This window comes from Zosterops lateralis (genome assembly GCF_965231275.1).
Source record: "Zosterops lateralis genome assembly, chromosome: 6".
Classification (NCBI taxonomy): Eukaryota; Metazoa; Chordata; class Aves; order Passeriformes; family Zosteropidae; genus Zosterops; species Zosterops lateralis.
Genome location: NC_139761.1, coordinates 53,299,483 through 53,316,229, shown reverse-complemented (window position 1 = coordinate 53,316,229; position 16,747 = coordinate 53,299,483). Strand labels below are relative to the sequence as shown.

Sequence of the window (16,747 nt, the reverse complement as noted above, 5' to 3'; positions counted from 1 at the left end):
GCTGAAGGAGGGAAGGTTTAGAGTGGATATTGGGAAGAAATCCTCCCCTGTGATGGTGCTGAGGCCCTGGCTCAGGCTGTCCAGACAAGCTGTGGCTGCCCCATCCCTGGCAGTGTAGAAGACCAGGTTGGACAGGGCTTGGAGCAACCTGGGACAGCAAAAGTTGTCCCTGCCCACAGCACGGGGTGAAACTGGATGAGTTTTTAGGTCCCTTTCAACCCAAACTATCCTGGAATTCTGTGATTCTCACCATGACCACAGGGTGCTGCAAGCCCACGCTTCTGTGGAATCAATTCCTTTAGTCCAAGCTTGTGGAGAACCACATTTTCCCCCGTGTGGATGGGAGAGAGCCTTTCCTTGCTGCCTAAAGTGCTCTGTCAGCCCTGCCCTCCCCTTGCTCTGAAAAGGCAGCAGGTGAAATGTGTTAGATACAATTGTCTTTCGCCCCATTTTGAAAGCAAACCCCTGCCAGGCAAGGGCTGTGTCAGCACATGGGGTCTCCACTGGCTCCAAGGGGTACAGAAATGCTGCTTCATGCAGAGAAAAAGGTAAAATATTGTCTTTAAAAGGTCCAAAGGGGAGGGGGGCTGCTCTTTCCTTTGTGATTTTACTCATTTGTCCTGCCTGAAAGTCATTCCCTGTATCCACTGGCTGGTCTGTGCCTGTGCCTCATGGTCTGGACCTGATGCCACCAGGCACCTCAGCTGCAGATCTGCCTGAGCCTCTGAGGATGGGCCCTTTCTCTGCCCCTGAGATGTCACTGATGTCCCCTTTGGGTTAAATTGTTAAAAGCAGGCTGCCCAGGGCAAGGGTAGAGTCCCCAGCCCTGGAGGGATTTAAAAACCGTGTGGCTGTGGCACTTGGGGACATGGGTGGGCTCAGCTGTGCTGGGCTTGGATTTGATGATCCCAGAGGGTTTTTCCAGCCTCAACAATTCTCCCTCTCTGTGGGAGTTATTTCTACACATAGGAAGACTGGTGTTGCTGTAGATGCAAAAACCACCTCTAGTGAGGCTGCTGCTTTTACCAGCAAGAGTTTGTTTGGTGTAGAGGAGCTCAGCAGCCTGTTTTTTCCTCAAATAAACTCCAGGAGGTAAAGCCCTTGCTACTCAAATCGTGTGTGGCATCACCAAGAGCAGCGACACTGCTCAGACACATCATACTCCTACCCTTTACAAAATCAGTTTCAGTGATTTTATAAAGAAGTTTTAAAGGGTTTTTTTTAATGGTGATTTAAGTACAGACCCACCCCAAGTCTGGGGTTATAATTTAATTATATATATCGATGTAGCTATATTTATTATATGTGGGAGGGAGGAGGAAGTCAACTCTACATAAAGGATTAATTTAAGGAAATTATTGCTTTGCAATGATCAGTTGGATTTTCTTTTGCCCCACATGTTTCTAGAGAGCAGGTCAGAGAATCTTAGAATGGTTATTATTTTTACAAGTGAAATGGTAAGAGCTGTTTCCTCAGGTCTCTGAGGAAAAGGAAAATGTGGCTGTGGAATTATTTCAGCACAGTTCTTTTGGGTACATTTTTTCCTCAAATATGTTTAAGAACAAACAAGATAATATAAAACATCCTCACAGTGCTTGCTATCCATAAGAATTTTATTGACTGGGAAATAGGCTGGGGACAGAGAAATTGCTGGTTTCGCTCTCTGCACAAATCATTTCTAGGAACAGCTCAGAGTTCTGCATCTTTGTCACAGCTTTGTTATATCAGGTGAGGGAGATCTGCACAAGGACACAGACTTAATATAATAAAGGACAGTTAAAGGATAAATTGAAAGGGACACGTAATGACCAAACCAGCAAACGAGGCTTGCGAGTTGTGCATCACTGGCACTCAGATGATTCATCCCACTTCTCAAGGTTTAAAAAAAACAAAGGATTGTTTGAATGGAAAATTCTGAGCATGACTTTTTTTGGGAGGTGAGCGTGGGGTGGGAGTTACACCAGGAAAGCTGATGGTGGGAACAACCTCAGAGCTGTGACGCAGTGACTGAGAGAGCAGCACCTCTATTTGGGTACAGAGACAGGAAACTGGGAGGCTCCAGCTAGAATTTACTCCTAAAAAAGTATTTCCAAACAGATATATAAATGAACACGGTATGAATCCGGTGTGGATTAACTCCTAGAACCACAATTTCCCCTTAAGGAGCTCTGACAGACTGTGCTGCTTCCCTCTACCGACCCCCAGTGTTGGTGCTGAGGCAGAACACACAGATCAGCGAAAAATCAGCACGAAATTACAGATTCTTGGAGTAGTAAAAGGGAATAACCCTTTGAAGAGTTAAGTGGGGTGAAAAAAACCAATTAAATACTAAATATATTTCAAGTCCGAGAATTCTATGCAATTCTGTGATGAAAACAAGTTGTTTTTAGCCTCCCTGGCCACCCTTCTTGGTTTCCCAATACAGAATCTCATCTGGTATTTTTCTGGAGAGGCTGAAGGAATAAAGAACAGGTACAAAATGACCAACAAGAGGAAAAATACTCCCCCTACAGTCTATAATAGAGATTTTGGGGAATAAAGTGGGATATTAGGGGGTACATTACAGAGAGGAATGTGAAATAGCTACAACATCAATGACACCATCAACTTATTGATTGCAGTGAGTGCTTCTTTCAGGGCCCCAAATTCACAGAGGTGAGAAATATCTGTATTCTTCCTGGCACAGCTTATGGGCAAGTCAGACTGAAACAGTGAAGATCTGGAGCAAACACCAAAGCGGATTTGGCAGGAGAGGAAAAAAATGCCCAACTGAGTAATGAAAAGTTAAAAGATGGGAAGAAAGTGATTCAGTGGTTTCTCTGCCCTATTCTAGACTGTGATGTTTTCTGGTGCTTCTCAACAACTGCTTTTTGTTGTTGTTGAATGTGTCTCGTGATGGATTCCAAACAATCCACATCCAGGCTGCAATGATGAGGCTGGAGAAGATCAATGTGAGGTTTTGGTTCATCCATCTCACAGGTATTCCCTCTTGTCTCTACCAGTGCCAGTTGCTTTCTCTGGAGCTCCAGAGCTGCCATTTGGTGTGTTGGGGGTTCTTTCTTGTAAAAATTACCTCTTCAATTACTGATAATTTGCTCTGTGCCCCCCTTCCTGGTATTCCTATGGCTGGGTACACCTCCCTGGGGGCTGGGACAAGAGGCAGCCCTGGGCAGGGCTGGGGGCTCTCACTGCTCCGCAGCCGGAGGCTCCTCCTCGGCCTCCGGCTTTTCCGGCTGTGATTCCGGTGGGATGAGGCACTGCACCTCCTCGGAGCTGATGGCCACTTTGTCAGGCTGCAGCCAGCGCTTCAGGTGCTCCAGCGTGCTGGGGACAGCAAAGGGACACCGTGAGGCCAGGCAGTGACAGAGACACACAAGAACACACAAGAGAAGCGACAGGAAAAGCCTCCACAGGCATTTCCTGCTCCTCCGCAGGTATTCCCATTCCCGCAGGTGAGGTCTGGTGTGGGATGGATCCTTGTGCCAGAGGGACAGGCAGAATCTGTCATTCTACAAAGCCATTCCCTGCAGGTGGGCCTTTTAACCTGTGGTTAGAACATGTTTTATGCTCTGACTTCTCTCAGTGTAAAGGACCTGCACAGGATCCTTTTCAACCTTTACACACCTGAAGCCCTCCTCTCTCTCTGTAGCCAAAGACTCCAACTCAATCAGACAGAGAGCAGGGTCAGATGGGATATTGGGAAGAATTTCTTCCCTGTGAGGGTGCTGAGGCCCTGGCACAGGTTGCCTAGAGAAGCTGTGGCTGCCCCATCCCTGGAAACGTTCAAAGCCAAGCTGGATGGAGCTTGGAGCAACCTTGGATAGTGGAAGGTGTCCCTGCCCAGGGCAGGTGGGTGGAACTGGATGGGCCTTAAGGTCGCTTCCAACCCAAACCAATCTATGATTCCAGGAGTTTCCAGCTTTCTGGGCTGGAAGTAAAAAATCTCTTGTTCAAACAAACCAAACCTCTGACTGCCTCTTTGTGATAAAGGTCAGAAAATGTGGGGGGAAAGGGAAGGGAACAAAACCAAAGCAGGAAGAATAACTCAAAATGTGTGAGCATTAATAGTGCTGGAAGGTTAAAGATCCTATATAACCCTAACACTCTAACATCATAACTCAGTGCTTAGACATTAAGGCTTGTTTAATTACATTGATGGGTGAAACTCAAAACTTGAGCACCATTCAGGAGTGACCTCTAACTTCATAGTCAAGTTCTAGAGAAATTCTTTCATGGATAACACCCTCACCCTTTAAAAACAGTAGAAAGGGCACACAAAAGCTTGGTTTTAAATATAAATCGCATTGAAGTTAACTGGGGACCAAATAAACCATCTGAAACCTCCTTAAAAACAGGGATTACATTTCATAGTTCTGGCTTAAGTAGATTTCCTTCAAGAGAGAAAAAAAAATCTTGTCATGCAGAAGCAATCATGGAAAATGTCAGCTGAGAAATGAGAATTTGGAGAGCGTTCCATTGATTGGGAATGGGAGATTGCTTAGGAAAAGGGCTCCCATCTGACTTCTGACATCATCTGTGAGAGGGCAATGGGGGAGAGAGCAGAAGCACTGTAAGAGAGGCAGGGAAGGGAAATCTCATCCCAGGACTGGCACCAACCCCAAATCCCCATCTGAGAGACACTGGACATTCCCTACTCTGCTCCATTCCTTCCCTACCCCACGTGTGAGGAGGGAAATCAGGCCCCAGCTGCTTCCATGCAGTCTGAGGGGTGCAAAGATCAGAAAGGAGCACTGGAAGCTCAAACCCTACATGCTCTCTTGTTCCCTACAGCACAACCCCAATGGGCATTCCCAAAATGCTGCAGGAATCCCGTGGCAGCCTCTCCGAGCTGCAGGGAGATGGCATTTCCCTGAAATGTCCTGACAAAAGCTTCTCCTAGTTTTTAAGAGGTGAGTGGTGACCCCTTCCCACCGACTTGCTCGTTACCTCTCGTCGGCATCGTGGCCCTCAACGTAACATTCTGCCTCAAACTTCTCCTGCAGGAACCTGTCCCAGCATTCCTTCTTGGCCTGGGACAGCGTGCGCAGCATGTCCTTGGAGGTCACCTCCTGGGACAGCCCTTTGATCCTCATCAGTCTTCTCTCTGTGAGGAGAACAGGGGATTCTCTTATCTTGGTTATAGGTTTGTTTGTTTGTTTGTTTTTCTGGAAGGAGAGAAGGATCTGAACTTCTATATCAATAAGTAAGTTAAATTAACTTTTCAAGACTAATTTCTATTTTAAAAGTAATTTCCCCTCTGTATTTCAAGCCTGCATGGCTCTCTTTCCTATATATACACAGAAGATGATGTTTTTCAGGTGATGCTTCTGAAGGAAATAAGGTTTGTGCAATCAGCCAACTCTGCCCATTTGGGGTTTTAATAACTTTCCCACTTACTGCTCAGCTGCCATGAAATCACACAGGAGGGCAGGGATCTCGCAGGCACTCAGTTCCCACAATTTCCATGCAAATTGGAATATAAATCACTCTCATTGCACTACTTGGTGCGCTGTGAAACAGCAACCAAGGCACGATGAAAGTTCTGGCAGAAATAAAAGCTTTAAAAGCCACTCCTGCCACCTGCTCTGTTGCTGTGTGCAGCCTCCCACTTATCGTGGAGGGTAAGAACCAATTTTTTCAGCTTTTCCTTGATAGTAAGCTCCTTTCTGTGGCAGAGATGAAGAAGCTCTGACCGAGCTTCACCTTCCCACTGCTGCACTTGATGAAAATGAGTCAGAATCTGTGTTAAATGGCTGGGAGACTTTTTGCCCACAGCACTGGCAGCCCACAAGCGGAGCTGTCACCAGGCACCAGCAGCGGGAGACACTCACCCAGGGACGCCAAATACACCTCAGAGTCGTTCAGGGGAGCCCAGGGCTTCAGGGCGGGTTGGGAAGAGCCGCCGGGTCCGCTCCCCTCGGCGTAGGAATCCAGGAAGGAGTCCGTGAACGCATCTCCGGCGTCCTTGTGCTCGGGATGGGGCAGACAGGAGCAGATCTCAGCCCAGAGGTCCTCGCCGGACCTGGTCACCGCGGAGTCCACGCTCTCGATCATCCTCATCCTGGGATCCTGGCACGGGGGGAATAAACGGTGAACACCGAGCCGATCCGCCCGCATAGGCCTCCGCCGCCTCCCCTCCCTCTGCCCAGGTCGCGCCAGCGGACACTCCGGGGAACTCTCATCCCACCGGTTGGCCCGGCCGCCCTCCCGAGAGCGGCGCCCCCGCGGCCGCCCCGGGCCCGCACCCACCGCCCGCGCTCCGGCACCGCGGCAGCTCCGCCCGCGCCGCTCCGGCCCCGGCCCGGCCAATCACCGCCGCCGGCCCCGACCAATCACCGCCGCCACCGGCGGAGCGAGAGCGCCCATTGGCCCGCGGGGCGGGGGGCGCTGAGGCCGCGGCGCCGCCATGTTGGCAGAGGGCGGAAGTCGTCCCGGGCGGCGCAGGCGAGTGCGGTGTGACATCCCGGAGCCGCTGTCACACTTTGCGCGGTTTAGCGAGGGCGGGATGTGTTCCTGCGGGACACGGGGAGCTCTGGCGTGCCTCTGAACCCCCTCTCTCCGCAGGCCGCCGCCGTGTCCGTGGGATGAGCCAGCTGCCGTCCGGCGCCGTGCTGGCACTCATGGGGCTGCTCTTCGCCAGGACCATGGCCTGGACATCCAGCGGCAAAACGCACGCGGAGCTGGTCAACAACCTCTACAGTGAGTCCCGGCAGCACCCCTGGGAATGTCAGTGCACGGATATTTAATGTCCGTCTGTGGATATTTAGTGTCACGCCGTGTGACACCGCTCGCTCGGAAGGGTTGGGGTTAATGTTCCTGAATTTCGGCATTTGCCCCAGCCCGAGCTCGTTCTATTTATAGTTGGAAACGAGGTGTTATGCCAGAGGGGGCAGGAAAGCCTCTCCACACCTTCCTTCCCTGCCTCTGGAAGTGTGTGGCGCCCTTCAAAGTGCTGCAGCTCGGTGTTCGAGCCCGGGGGTGCAGCCGAGTGTCCCGGACATCCATGGAGTGCCTCCAGCTCTGCCCGGGGGCTGGAATGGTGCCCGCTCCGCTCAGGGCAGCGGGCTGGAACACACATAAAAATAGCTGTAAACTTCCCCAGAATTCCCGCAGAAAGGTGTGAAGGGATGTTGGATGTCTCTGCAGTCATGGCCCTTGAGTTCACTGCTGAAACCTGAACCGGAGTCTCTGTTTTCCGCCGTGAAACGTGACTCCATTTCACTCCCGTTACACTTGGCAGTGCCAGAGGTGTTGTGTCCACCCTCTGGAGATGGGCTGGTGGCTGGGCCCCAGCGGGAATGGGAAAGGATGTCCTTCCATCAGCGTTTGGCTTGCTGTCCCTCTCAGATCCCTCATTAATTCCCCCAGATCCACGAACTCTCTGAAGTGTGCTTCCCCTTTTAAATCTCTTCCTGCTGGAATGCCGAGGATTTCAGTCCTGCCTGTCTCTCTTTCCTTTCTGTCCCAGAAAAAGGGATCATCAAGTCTCAGCGAGTCTTCGATGTGCTGCTGGCTACAGACAGAGGGCACTACATCAAGTATTTCCCGTACATGGATTCTCCTCAATCCATTGGTGAGTCACCTCTGTCAAAACATCTGCTGTCAGCAGGGCACAAGGTGCCTTGGCAGGTGCTCCATGGATCCCTATTTCTGGAAGTGTCCAAGCCCAGGCTGGATGGGCCTTGGAGCAACCTGGTCTAAGGGAAGGTGTCCCCACCCATGGCAAGGACTGGGACTGGATGAGCTTTAAGGTCCCTTCCAACCCAAATTATCCTGTGATTTTGTGAAAGGAGACAAGTGTTCTCCTGTTTTTAGGGGAAGGTGGGGGAGCATTAAGAACTGTTCCCACTGGGGATTTTATTCCTTATCAAATAACTTGTGTCACCCATTTCCTTTTAGGCTACAAGGCCACGATCAGTGCCCCACACATGGTAAGGTGAACACTCCTCACTTGCAACAGAAATGGAGGGAATTGTTTATTTCTCTTTTCATATTTAATTTTTCTTTGGGTAGAAAACTGAAACATCTTGTGGACATGATTATCCTGCTTATTTCTTTAGGGATTTTCCTTTTTAAGAGGAATTTCCCCTATACTCTTTCAGTTGCTTTAAAAGTGCTTAGATGGGAATTCCATGTTGTCCCTTTTTTCACATGAGACCTTTTTTCCTGCTGTTTCGCATCTAATTCCTGAGCCTCTGCCTAAATGATGTCCTGCAAAAGACCTTCCAGGTCTGACACTTGAGTTTTGCTCTGGAAGTGTCAGGCATGAGGCTGAGTGTGCTGTGATTAAATCAGAAAACAAGAAAAAGTATTGGAAGAGGAGACTAGCCCCAGGAAGTTTCCCACTTCTTGTCCTGGGTGTCCCTGCAGCATGCCCACGCTCTGGAGCTGCTCAAGGATCAGCTGGTGGAAGGTGCCAAGGCGCTGGATGTGGGATCTGGGAGCGGATACCTCACCACATGCTTCGCCAGGATGGTGAGCTCATGGCACTCTGTTCCCACCCTGGGAAGCACATCCCTTAATTAGCTGATATAACTGGGACTACTCAGCCTTAAAATGAAGGAAGGCGCACAGTGCTTGCACCTCCTCTTCAGAACCTCTGCTCTGGAGTTTCTTCCCGGAATATCCCCAATTCCCCCTGAAACCTGCCCTGTCTCTTCCATGCAGGAGGCATCAGGTGTTTGACTGATGTTCTTTGCAGATTGGCCCGACAGGAAAAGCTGTGGGTGTGGAGCACATCAAGGAGCTGGTGCACGAATCCATCCGGAACGTCCAGGAGGATGATCCAACGCTGCTCAGCTCCGGCCGTGTGAAGCTTGTGGGTGAGCTCCCTGCAATCCTGGGAATTTTCCCTTGGCTCTGCTCCTCAAAGTCCTTCCAGTTTCTGGTGATGCTTTGAGTTGTTATGACAACCAGAGTCTTCCCTGCGTGTTTTCTCTGTGTAGTTGGGGACGGCAGGCAGGGATACCCTGAGGAGGCTCCTTACGATGCGATCCATGTGGGAGCGGCCGCAGCCACCGTCCCCAAGGAGGTAAGGCTGGCTCTGCTGGGTGTCCCTGAGAAAATGAGGGAACCACTGGAAGCTTCTCTTCTGTCCTGACCTTCACAATTGTCTGTGTCTCCTGGGGTGTGTCCCGGTGCAGCTGCTGAAGGAGCTGAAGCCGGGTGGGCGGCTGATTGTGCCCGTGGGGCCCGAGGGGGCCAACCAGGTGCTGATGCAGTACGACAAGACCAGCGAGGGGAACATCGTCGAGACGCAGCTCATGGGCGTCATCTATGTCCCTCTCACAGACAAGGAGAAGCAGTGGCCTCGGTAAAATCTGCTCTTCCCTGAGGAAAGCTCCTTCCTCTCCCTCTGAGCTCGCTTTCTCCTTGGCTTTGCTGACCTGAGTCCTGGATCCCTGGCAGATTTGTGGAAAAAAAAAGGAGAGAACAGCTTGGCAAAGCAGGGGGTATTTTCTGTTTGGTAGAGCTTGCAGAGTCTTGTCTTCTCTTTTTCTGAAGCCTCTGTGTGTTTTTAAATTCCACGTGATGCTGGCATGGAACTGAGGGAGTAGTAACTGTTGGTTTTCCTTTGCCTCAGGGATGACCTCTGACACATGGATGGATATCTCTAAAGGCACCTCAGAAAGCTCATGAGAGGGACTTAGGCCTGTAGATGGTCAGTATGGTTTTGCTTTTTAATGGAAATTTCATCAATGGATAAAGGGAAGTTCTGCTTCAGAGGAGCTCCTTCTGGAGGGATGGAGAACAGGGACAGGACCAGGGGAGGCTCTTGGAGGCCGTGGCAGCTTCCAGAGAGTGGATCCAGACAACTCCAGCTGTCCTCCCTGATAAACTCTAGATAACATCAGTTCACAGAGAATTCTGAAAGCAGACAGGAATACTTAAAGCTTCACTAAAACCACTTTAATGTCGACTACTCTGCCTAATGCTTGGCGAAAATAAGTCGCAATTAGTGTCTTGGAGCAGCAATGTACCCTGATTTGTCAGTGTTTTTACATATGGGAGTGTGTTCTCTTCCTGCCTGCACCAACTAATTTAATCATGGGCAGCAACACTGGATTTTGAGGTTACAAAAAACGCTCGTTTTTTGGATTTTTTTTTTCTGTTAATTTGAAAAATGCTCATTACTGGACTTCTTCCTCTTTGGAATTATGAAAAATGTTAATTTCTTGGCTTTTCTGATTGGAGCTATAAAAAAATGCTCACGTTTCGGCAAAAATGCTCCTGTTTTGGCTTTCCCCTGACGTGTCCCTCTCGCAGGCGGTGGCTGAGGAGGCTCACGTGGGGCAGGCAGGCTGCGGTGAGACTCGAGGGTCATTTGTGAAGGAGTTCTGACTGGGGAAGCTGCAGGGAGGTAAATAAATAAAGGCACTCTCACTCTTCCTCCGCCTCCGCCCTCACGACTCGGGAATGGGGGGGTGGGGGAAGGCGGGAACGGGACATGGGCGCCGTGGGCGTGGCGTGGTGGCGCCGCCCCGCGCTGATTGGCCGCGCCGCCCCGCGCAGCGCGATGCGTCACGGCGTGCGGCGTGGCCGGCGTGTGTGCGCGCGGTGGGGCTCGGGGGTATGGCGGAGCCGGGTCCCGGCACCGGCCGAGCGCGGCAGGAGGAGCCGGGCCCCGCCGGCAAGGACGAGGCGGCGCCGGCCCCTAAGAAGCGGCGGCTGGCGGGCGGCGAGCGGTACGTGCCGCCGCCGCGGAAGCTGAACGCCGGCGTGAGCTTCGGCGCCGAGCACTTCGCCGAGACCTCGTACTACTTCGAGGGCGGCCTGCGCAAGGTGCGCCCCTACTACTTCGACTTCCGCACCTACTGCAAGGGGCGCTGGGTGGGCCGCAGCCTCCTGCACGTCTTCGGCACCGAGTTCCGAGCGCAGCCCCTGGCCTATTACCGCGCCGCCGCCCGCGCCGGCCGCCTGCGCCTCAACGAGGAGCCCGTGCGCGACCTGGACATCGTGCTCAAGGTGGGCGGGCCCGGGCGGGCGCTCCCGGGCGGGTCCTGGGCCGGTGGTGGCAGAGCCCGGCCTGCCCCGGGCCGTGAGCATCACCCCATGGCCTGCGTGGTCAGATAACACAGGGCCAGGAGATGGACTCGATAATCCTGATGGGTTCCGTTCAGTTGGATATATTATGCGAGTCTGTGAACCCTGTGGAGGGGTTGAAGGGGAAATCGGGGCTCCTGGAGAATCGCTGCCCCTGTGGGTTCGGGAATGTGTGGATCCTACAGCCCCACACGTGCCCCGCGGCTTCCTTAGCCCGTGGGAAAGGGAATACCCGGTGGGCAGGTTATCGGATTTGGGTGGTGACACACACACCTATTATCCTAAATCCGGGATCTCAGGAGAAAGGGGCTTTAATTCTTCTTCCACAATGTCATTTGTGGCCGGGTGGGTGGTGGCACAAGCTGGATCCAGGCTAATTGTCCGTTCTCCCTTCCAGAACAACGACTTCCTCAGGAACACGGTGCATCGGCACGAGCCGCCGGTGACGGCCCAGCCCATCCGCATCCTGGCGGAGGATGAGGAGGTGGTGGTGGTGGACAAGCCCTCGTCCCTGCCCGTCCACCCCTGCGGTAGGTTCCGGCACAACACGGTCATCTTCATCCTGGGCAAGGAGCACGGCCTGCGGGAGCTGCACACGCTGCACCGCCTGGACCGCATGACCTCGGGCGTGCTCATGTTTGCCAAGACCGCCGCCGTCTCCAAGCGCATCGACGAGCAGGTCCGGCTCAGGCAGGTGAGGGCTTGGAGCTCCTGCTGCTGCTGCTGTGCTCTCCTGGAGCAGGTGTGCTCCAAAGTCTGCCAGATTTGAGCTCTAGATGAGCTCGAGTTCCCCGGACAACTGTTGCTGTTCTTAACTGTTGGTGCTTCTCGTCCCTGATAGGTTAAAGACAGCGTGAAAATTGAGTTTGGTAATACTGGGTTGGAAAGGAGCTCCTAAAAAATTTTACCTGAATTTGGTATATTAGATTGAAATATTAGATTGAATATTAGATTGAAAGCCCTAAAAATTTAACTGCTTTTGGTGATATCGGATTGGAAGGGATCTCCTAAAAATTTAGGTCAATATGGTAATTTGATTTAATTTGTTAATATTGAACTGAGAAGGGTCTCCTACAAATTTAGTTTGATTTGGTAGTATTTAATTGAAAAGGGTCTCCTAAAACTTTAATTGATTTTAGTGATTTTAGATTAAAAATGATCTCCTAAATTTTAAATTATTTTCCTAATACTGGGTTGAAGGGGATCTTCTTCCCTAAGGGATTGTCCCACGGGACTGTGGAAACTTACTGGGATCATGCAAACCAGTTAGAGAGGAGATTTATTTGTGAGTGGACATACGTCAACTATCCACTACTTCTGTAATTTTAAAATTCCCATTTTTCCAGAGTCTCTTGATCCAAACAGAACTTTTTCCAGGATTGACTTGAGGGCTGTAAGCCAAAGGCTGTGGAAAGATGGCTCCTGAATTTAATACAAGGGAAAATAAACCAGGCCTTTCTGTTCTTGATTATCTGACTAGCTGGGGAAAACGTGAGGGGAAATTTGGCTTTAAGTAGCTGATTTAATTTTTTTCTCTTTCCTGTTGTAACAACATGCCACCTTCAGATGTATTTTATTGAGGGGAGGAGGAGCAGGGCTGGAGCTTGGGTGTGTTTTCCACTGTGTTTCCTGAGCCTTCCTCTTGTGTCTCCCGGCAGCTGGAGAAGGAATACGTCTGCCGGGTGGTGGGGGAGTTCCCAGAGCACGAGGTGGTCTGCGAGGAGCCCATCCTGGTGGTTTCCTACAAGGTGGGCGTGTGCCGAGTGGATCCCAAGGGGAAGCCCTGCCAAACCCTCTTCCAGAGGCTCAGCTACAACGGCAGCAGCAGCGTGGTGAGGTGCCTGCCCCGCACGGGCCGCACGCACCAGATCCGCGTCCACCTGCAGTTCCTGGGGCACCCCATTGTCAACGACCCCATCTACAACATGGAGGCCTGGGGCCCCGACAGGGGCAAGGGCGGGAAGATCGGCAAGACAGATGAGGAACTCCTGAAGGCGCTGGTGGAGGAGCATCGTTCCAAACAGAGCCTGGAGGTCTTGGGCATTGGGGAGGAGGACTTGAACTCCAGCGGTGAAAGTAAAGACTGTGGGAATTCAGGTGACTGCACAAAGTCTGCAGAGGCTGATCCTGTAAATGGGAGTTCCTGCCCTGCTGAGGACGAGAAGGATCCCGAGAGGAATGACGTAGCAGCTTGTCCACTGAACTCTGATATCAACCTGGAAATGCTTGAAAAAGACAAAGAGCTCAGTTTGTGTGGGAATCCAGATGGACAAACAGGGGGGAAGGGTTGGGAGGAGAAGGACCCTTTGTGTGTGGAGTGCAGGACGAGCAGGCGGGACCCGTCTCCCAAGGAGCTGGTGATGTTCCTGCACGCCCTGCGCTACAAGGGCGCGGACTTTGAGTACTGCTCCAGCATGCCCGAGTGGGCCATGGAGGACTGGCAGGAATGACCAGGATACCCGGCACCTACGGACACTGTGTGCTGGGATAGCGGCCTGCAAAGACCAAAGATTGACTTTTCATTGTGGTTGAGGTGAACAAAGCGTGCCTTGAGCTGGGCTGGGAGGGATCAGTGGGGCTGGAGAACTATCCCACTTCCCACAGGTGCTGTGAGACATGAGCAGGGAACCCAGGCTAAAACAGGGGTTCTATGTTGCCCTTCAGTGAACCGGCACTTGAGGGCAACAAGGACCAAACTGCTCGGAACAGGCAGCTTTGCCTTCACCTCAATGGATTCTGGATCAATTATCCACATGGATAATGAAGTGCATGCACTAAAAGTCAAAAACTGATTTTTCTTCCAGCCTGCTGTGTTCCTGTATCTTACAGTAAGAGCTGCTGGATGTTGTGTCATAAAAAACTCTGTTTTTACTGTATTTTATTGTCAGATTGATTTCAAAATTACAAGATTACTCCTGAGAACACTGTGAGTTAAAACCAGAACACTGTGATCTGTTTTGTGCCTGCTGTTTGTCAGCAAGATTCACTTGCCTTTAAAATTACCAGTATTCATTCAAATAATTACTTTAGTTAGTAGTTCTGTGTGCAGGTATTGGGCCTGGTTTTGGAGGTACCGTTCCCCAGATTTTGTCTTGAAGAGATGTTTTTAATATCAATTCAGCGTGACAATCAGCTTTCAAGAAAAACAAAAGTTTCAAGAAAAACAAAAGCAAAAGACTTTTTTTAAAAGAATTTTATATGAATGATAAATATCACCAGTTCTTATTTTCATCAGTGTTTACACAGTTGATTCTTGGCTTCTGGGAGGGTTTTAATATTAATTTTGGAGCTCTCAGGTTGGCCAGCCCACAGGAATTAGTACCTTCCTCCTAAAATCACTTGATGATGTTACCAGGACCAGGACGTAGCTACCAAATCACAATAAACCATTGCTTGCTTCCAGTAGCCCAAACGAGCCAAGTGATGTCTTTCTCTGCTGGATCAGCCAGCTGACATTGGATATTTCCATAAAAGTTCACTCAGGTTTGAGCTTTGCTGTTCCCACATCCTGCCAATGGTTTCATGATTCTAATTTAATTCCAGGTATTTAGAGAGATGATGCTGAAAATCAGCATTATCCAAATTTTTGATACATTGGAATACATCTTTCATGGAAATAAATGGAACTTGGGCACCTTCAGTGTATAAAAAAGGATGGCTGGAGCTGTTACTGGATTTGGGTGCAGGGGAAGGGGCGTAGATTTAAGGGATGACAGTTAAATTAGACTTTGATATGTCCCAAGTTATGCTGGGAGGTTTCTGGTAAGAAATTCCCATTACGAAAAAAGGCTCTGTCAGGGATTTTCCTGACTGAGATTGGAGCCAAAGGGCCTGATGAGGAACTGGAGCTCAGCACTGCCTTTTCCCCTTTTCCTGGAATAATGGCTGCAATGTTGGCAACTTCTAATTTCCTAGTCAAGAAACCCCTGGGTTTCTGTTTCCAACATTCCTTGAACAATGAATATTTAGGATTTATTTCACAGGGGTCCTACCTCTAATTGCATTTTATTTCATTTTAGTTTATTTTATTTAAGTCAAAACATAACATTGCTACCTGGGAAAATGTTGCTCTTGGAGATGCCCTGTGATAAATTCCCATCTGAGATTGGGTCTGAGGTAAATACTGGGTCCTGGTTGTGGGCATAAAGTTTTCCATACAAAGTGTAGGTCCCAGAAGAATTCCTTTCTTTAGTACACCTTTACGTGGACATGCCTTCACAATTCTGGGTTAGGTTTGGACTTGATCTTGAAGGTCTTTTCCATCCTAGATGATCCTATAATTCTGTCTTTATCAGGAGAATGTCTACCTCACTGTGCTAAAGCACTTTTCCATACAAATAAACCCTCCTGGCAAACTTCCCTGTGCCTTGGCCTCTCCCTGTGCAGGACTGACTGGAATTAGCCCCTAAACACTCACCTTCCACACAGTAACTCTTGTCCAGTTGTGTTTTAACCCATACATTGTGGTTGGGAACCTTTTGTGAGGCTGCACCATTGTCATCTGGCCACACTCTGCCCAGGATTTGGTATGATCTAATTTCCAGAAGGATTTAAGTACAGTTATAACTCTGCCAGTGTGTGCAGGGAGTGCTCAGAACTGTCACAGCAGAGGTGGGATATGTCCCTTTCCCTGGAAGCTCTGTGTTTCATTAACTTCTACTTCCAGGCCTCTAATTCCAGATTTTATATATATATATGTGAACCATGGATGGCTTAGGCAGAGAGGAAGAGTTTTCCTCTTGTCAATAATCTCATTTATGCATTTTAAATTGCCATAACTTGATGGAAGACAAGGCCAAGCACAGTCATTAGTTATCTGAAGAGAACTTGATGTAATTTTCAGTGAGGGGCTGGGACCTTAAAGCCCATCCAGTCCCACCCCCCTGCCATGGGCAGGGACACCTTTCATTAGACCAAGCTGCTCCAAGCTGACTTTGGGCATTTCCAGGGATCCAGGGGCAGCCTCAGCTTCTCTGGGCAGCATGTGCCAGGGCCTCCTCACCCTCCCAATATCCCATCTAAATCTCCCCTCTTCCAGTTTGGAGCCATTCCCCCTTGTCCAAAGTTCATCTCTTGGAGCCCCGTTAGGCACTGAAGGGGGCTCTAAGGGTTCCCTGGAGCCTTCTCTTCCAGGCTGAACAATCCCATCCCTCTCAGCCTTTCCTCATAGGAGAGATCTTGCATTCCTCTAATTCCTAATCAAAGCTTTCACGAAGGACCCAGACAGCCCTAATAGGACATTTTGTTGGGATTCCAGGGGAGGTTGAGATTTAAAAGGACTTGTTCCCAGTGTCAGTGCTGGCAGCTCCACACCAGAGCTCTGTTCTGAGGCAAGGAGGTAAGTCAAGCTACCCCATGGACAGGCCCCGCAGGAAGCTGGATGCTGGGTGAAGTCCTTTAGTCCCTTGGGGCAGTCTGTCCTGCCTGTGACCCCTAAATTCCTTGGGACACTATCCTTGGTGATCCCTAGATCTCTCATGACACTCTCTCCTGGCTGTGTCCTGGGAGTCTTTGGGACACTATCCTGTATTTTGACCCTAAGTCCCTCAGGATCCTATGTCCTGTCTGTCCTGGGTGCCACCTCCACTCTTCCTTCTCCCCATATGGGCCAGAGGGAGAGGGCCCTTGGAAGTGTGGAGGAGAAATAAAAGTTTTGGTGAGAGTGGGAAAAAAATCATGCTTTCCGACGAGGATGGGATTCGAA

General features: G+C 50.3%; 3 protein-coding genes across 5 annotated transcripts; 2 read left to right on the top strand and 1 right to left on the bottom strand.

Annotated features, from left to right (window-relative positions):
- Positions 1–1,595: 1,595 nt before the first annotated feature.
- Positions 1,596–6,295, bottom strand: CCDC32 (coiled-coil domain containing 32). Of its 3 annotated transcripts, none has more exons than XM_083864056.1 (4): positions 6,250–6,295; positions 5,832–6,069; positions 4,948–5,104; positions 1,596–3,324 (listed from the first exon to the last, which is right to left on the bottom strand). In XM_083864056.1, exons 2-4 carry the CDS (start codon positions 6,058–6,060, stop codon positions 3,186–3,188), a joined length of 525 nt encoding a protein of 174 aa, XP_083720182.1. In that variant the 5' UTR covers positions 6,061–6,069; positions 6,250–6,295; the 3' UTR covers positions 1,596–3,185. The 3 variants fall into 3 exon arrangements, with proteins under 3 accessions (XP_083720182.1, XP_083720184.1, XP_083720183.1); XM_083864058.1 differs by having other exon boundaries at positions 6,246–6,289; XM_083864057.1 differs by lacking the exon at positions 6,250–6,295 and adding an exon at positions 6,188–6,243.
- A 110-nt stretch (positions 6,296–6,405) lies between these two features.
- LOC310910957 (protein-L-isoaspartate(D-aspartate) O-methyltransferase-like) lies at positions 6,406–10,388 on the top strand. Its single transcript, XM_083864055.1, has 9 exons — positions 6,406–6,444; positions 6,565–6,699; positions 7,469–7,573; positions 7,900–7,931; positions 8,371–8,475; positions 8,702–8,822; positions 8,946–9,031; positions 9,144–9,313; positions 9,584–10,388. Exons 2-9 carry the CDS (start codon positions 6,585–6,587, stop codon positions 9,594–9,596), a joined length of 747 nt encoding a protein of 248 aa, XP_083720181.1. The 5' UTR covers positions 6,406–6,444; positions 6,565–6,584; the 3' UTR covers positions 9,597–10,388.
- Positions 10,389–10,416: 28 nt separating this feature from the next.
- RPUSD2 (RNA pseudouridine synthase domain containing 2) lies at positions 10,417–15,335 on the top strand (the record flags this gene model as incomplete). The annotated part of the gene is made up of 3 exons (XM_083864043.1): positions 10,417–10,965; positions 11,441–11,737; positions 12,702–15,335. 3 exons carry the CDS (start codon positions 10,417–10,419, stop codon positions 13,491–13,493), a joined length of 1,638 nt encoding a protein of 545 aa, XP_083720169.1. The 3' UTR covers positions 13,494–15,335.
- Positions 15,336–16,747: the final 1,412 nt, after the last annotated feature.

Bases quoted from the DNA above. Each gene is read 5' to 3' on its own strand.
- CCDC32 (XM_083864056.1), bottom strand. From the start codon at position 6,060: ATGAGGATGATCGAGAGCGTGGACTCCGCGGTGACCAGGTCCGGCGAG. The intron at 5,105-5,831 runs GTGAGTGTCTCC...TTCTCCTCACAG, and splicing joins GGTGTATTTGGCGTCCCTGG to AGAGAAGACTGATGAGGATC. The intron at 3,325-4,947 runs GTAACGAGCAAG...TGCTGTCCCCAG, and splicing joins GGCCACGATGCCGACGAGAG to CACGCTGGAGCACCTGAAGC.
- LOC310910957 (XM_083864055.1), top strand. From the start codon at position 6,585: ATGAGCCAGCTGCCGTCCGGCGCCGTGCTGGCACTCATGGGGCTGCTC. The intron at 7,932-8,370 runs GTAAGGTGAACA...GTGTCCCTGCAG, and splicing joins CGATCAGTGCCCCACACATG to CATGCCCACGCTCTGGAGCT. The intron at 8,476-8,701 runs GTGAGCTCATGG...TGTTCTTTGCAG, and splicing joins CCACATGCTTCGCCAGGATG to ATTGGCCCGACAGGAAAAGC.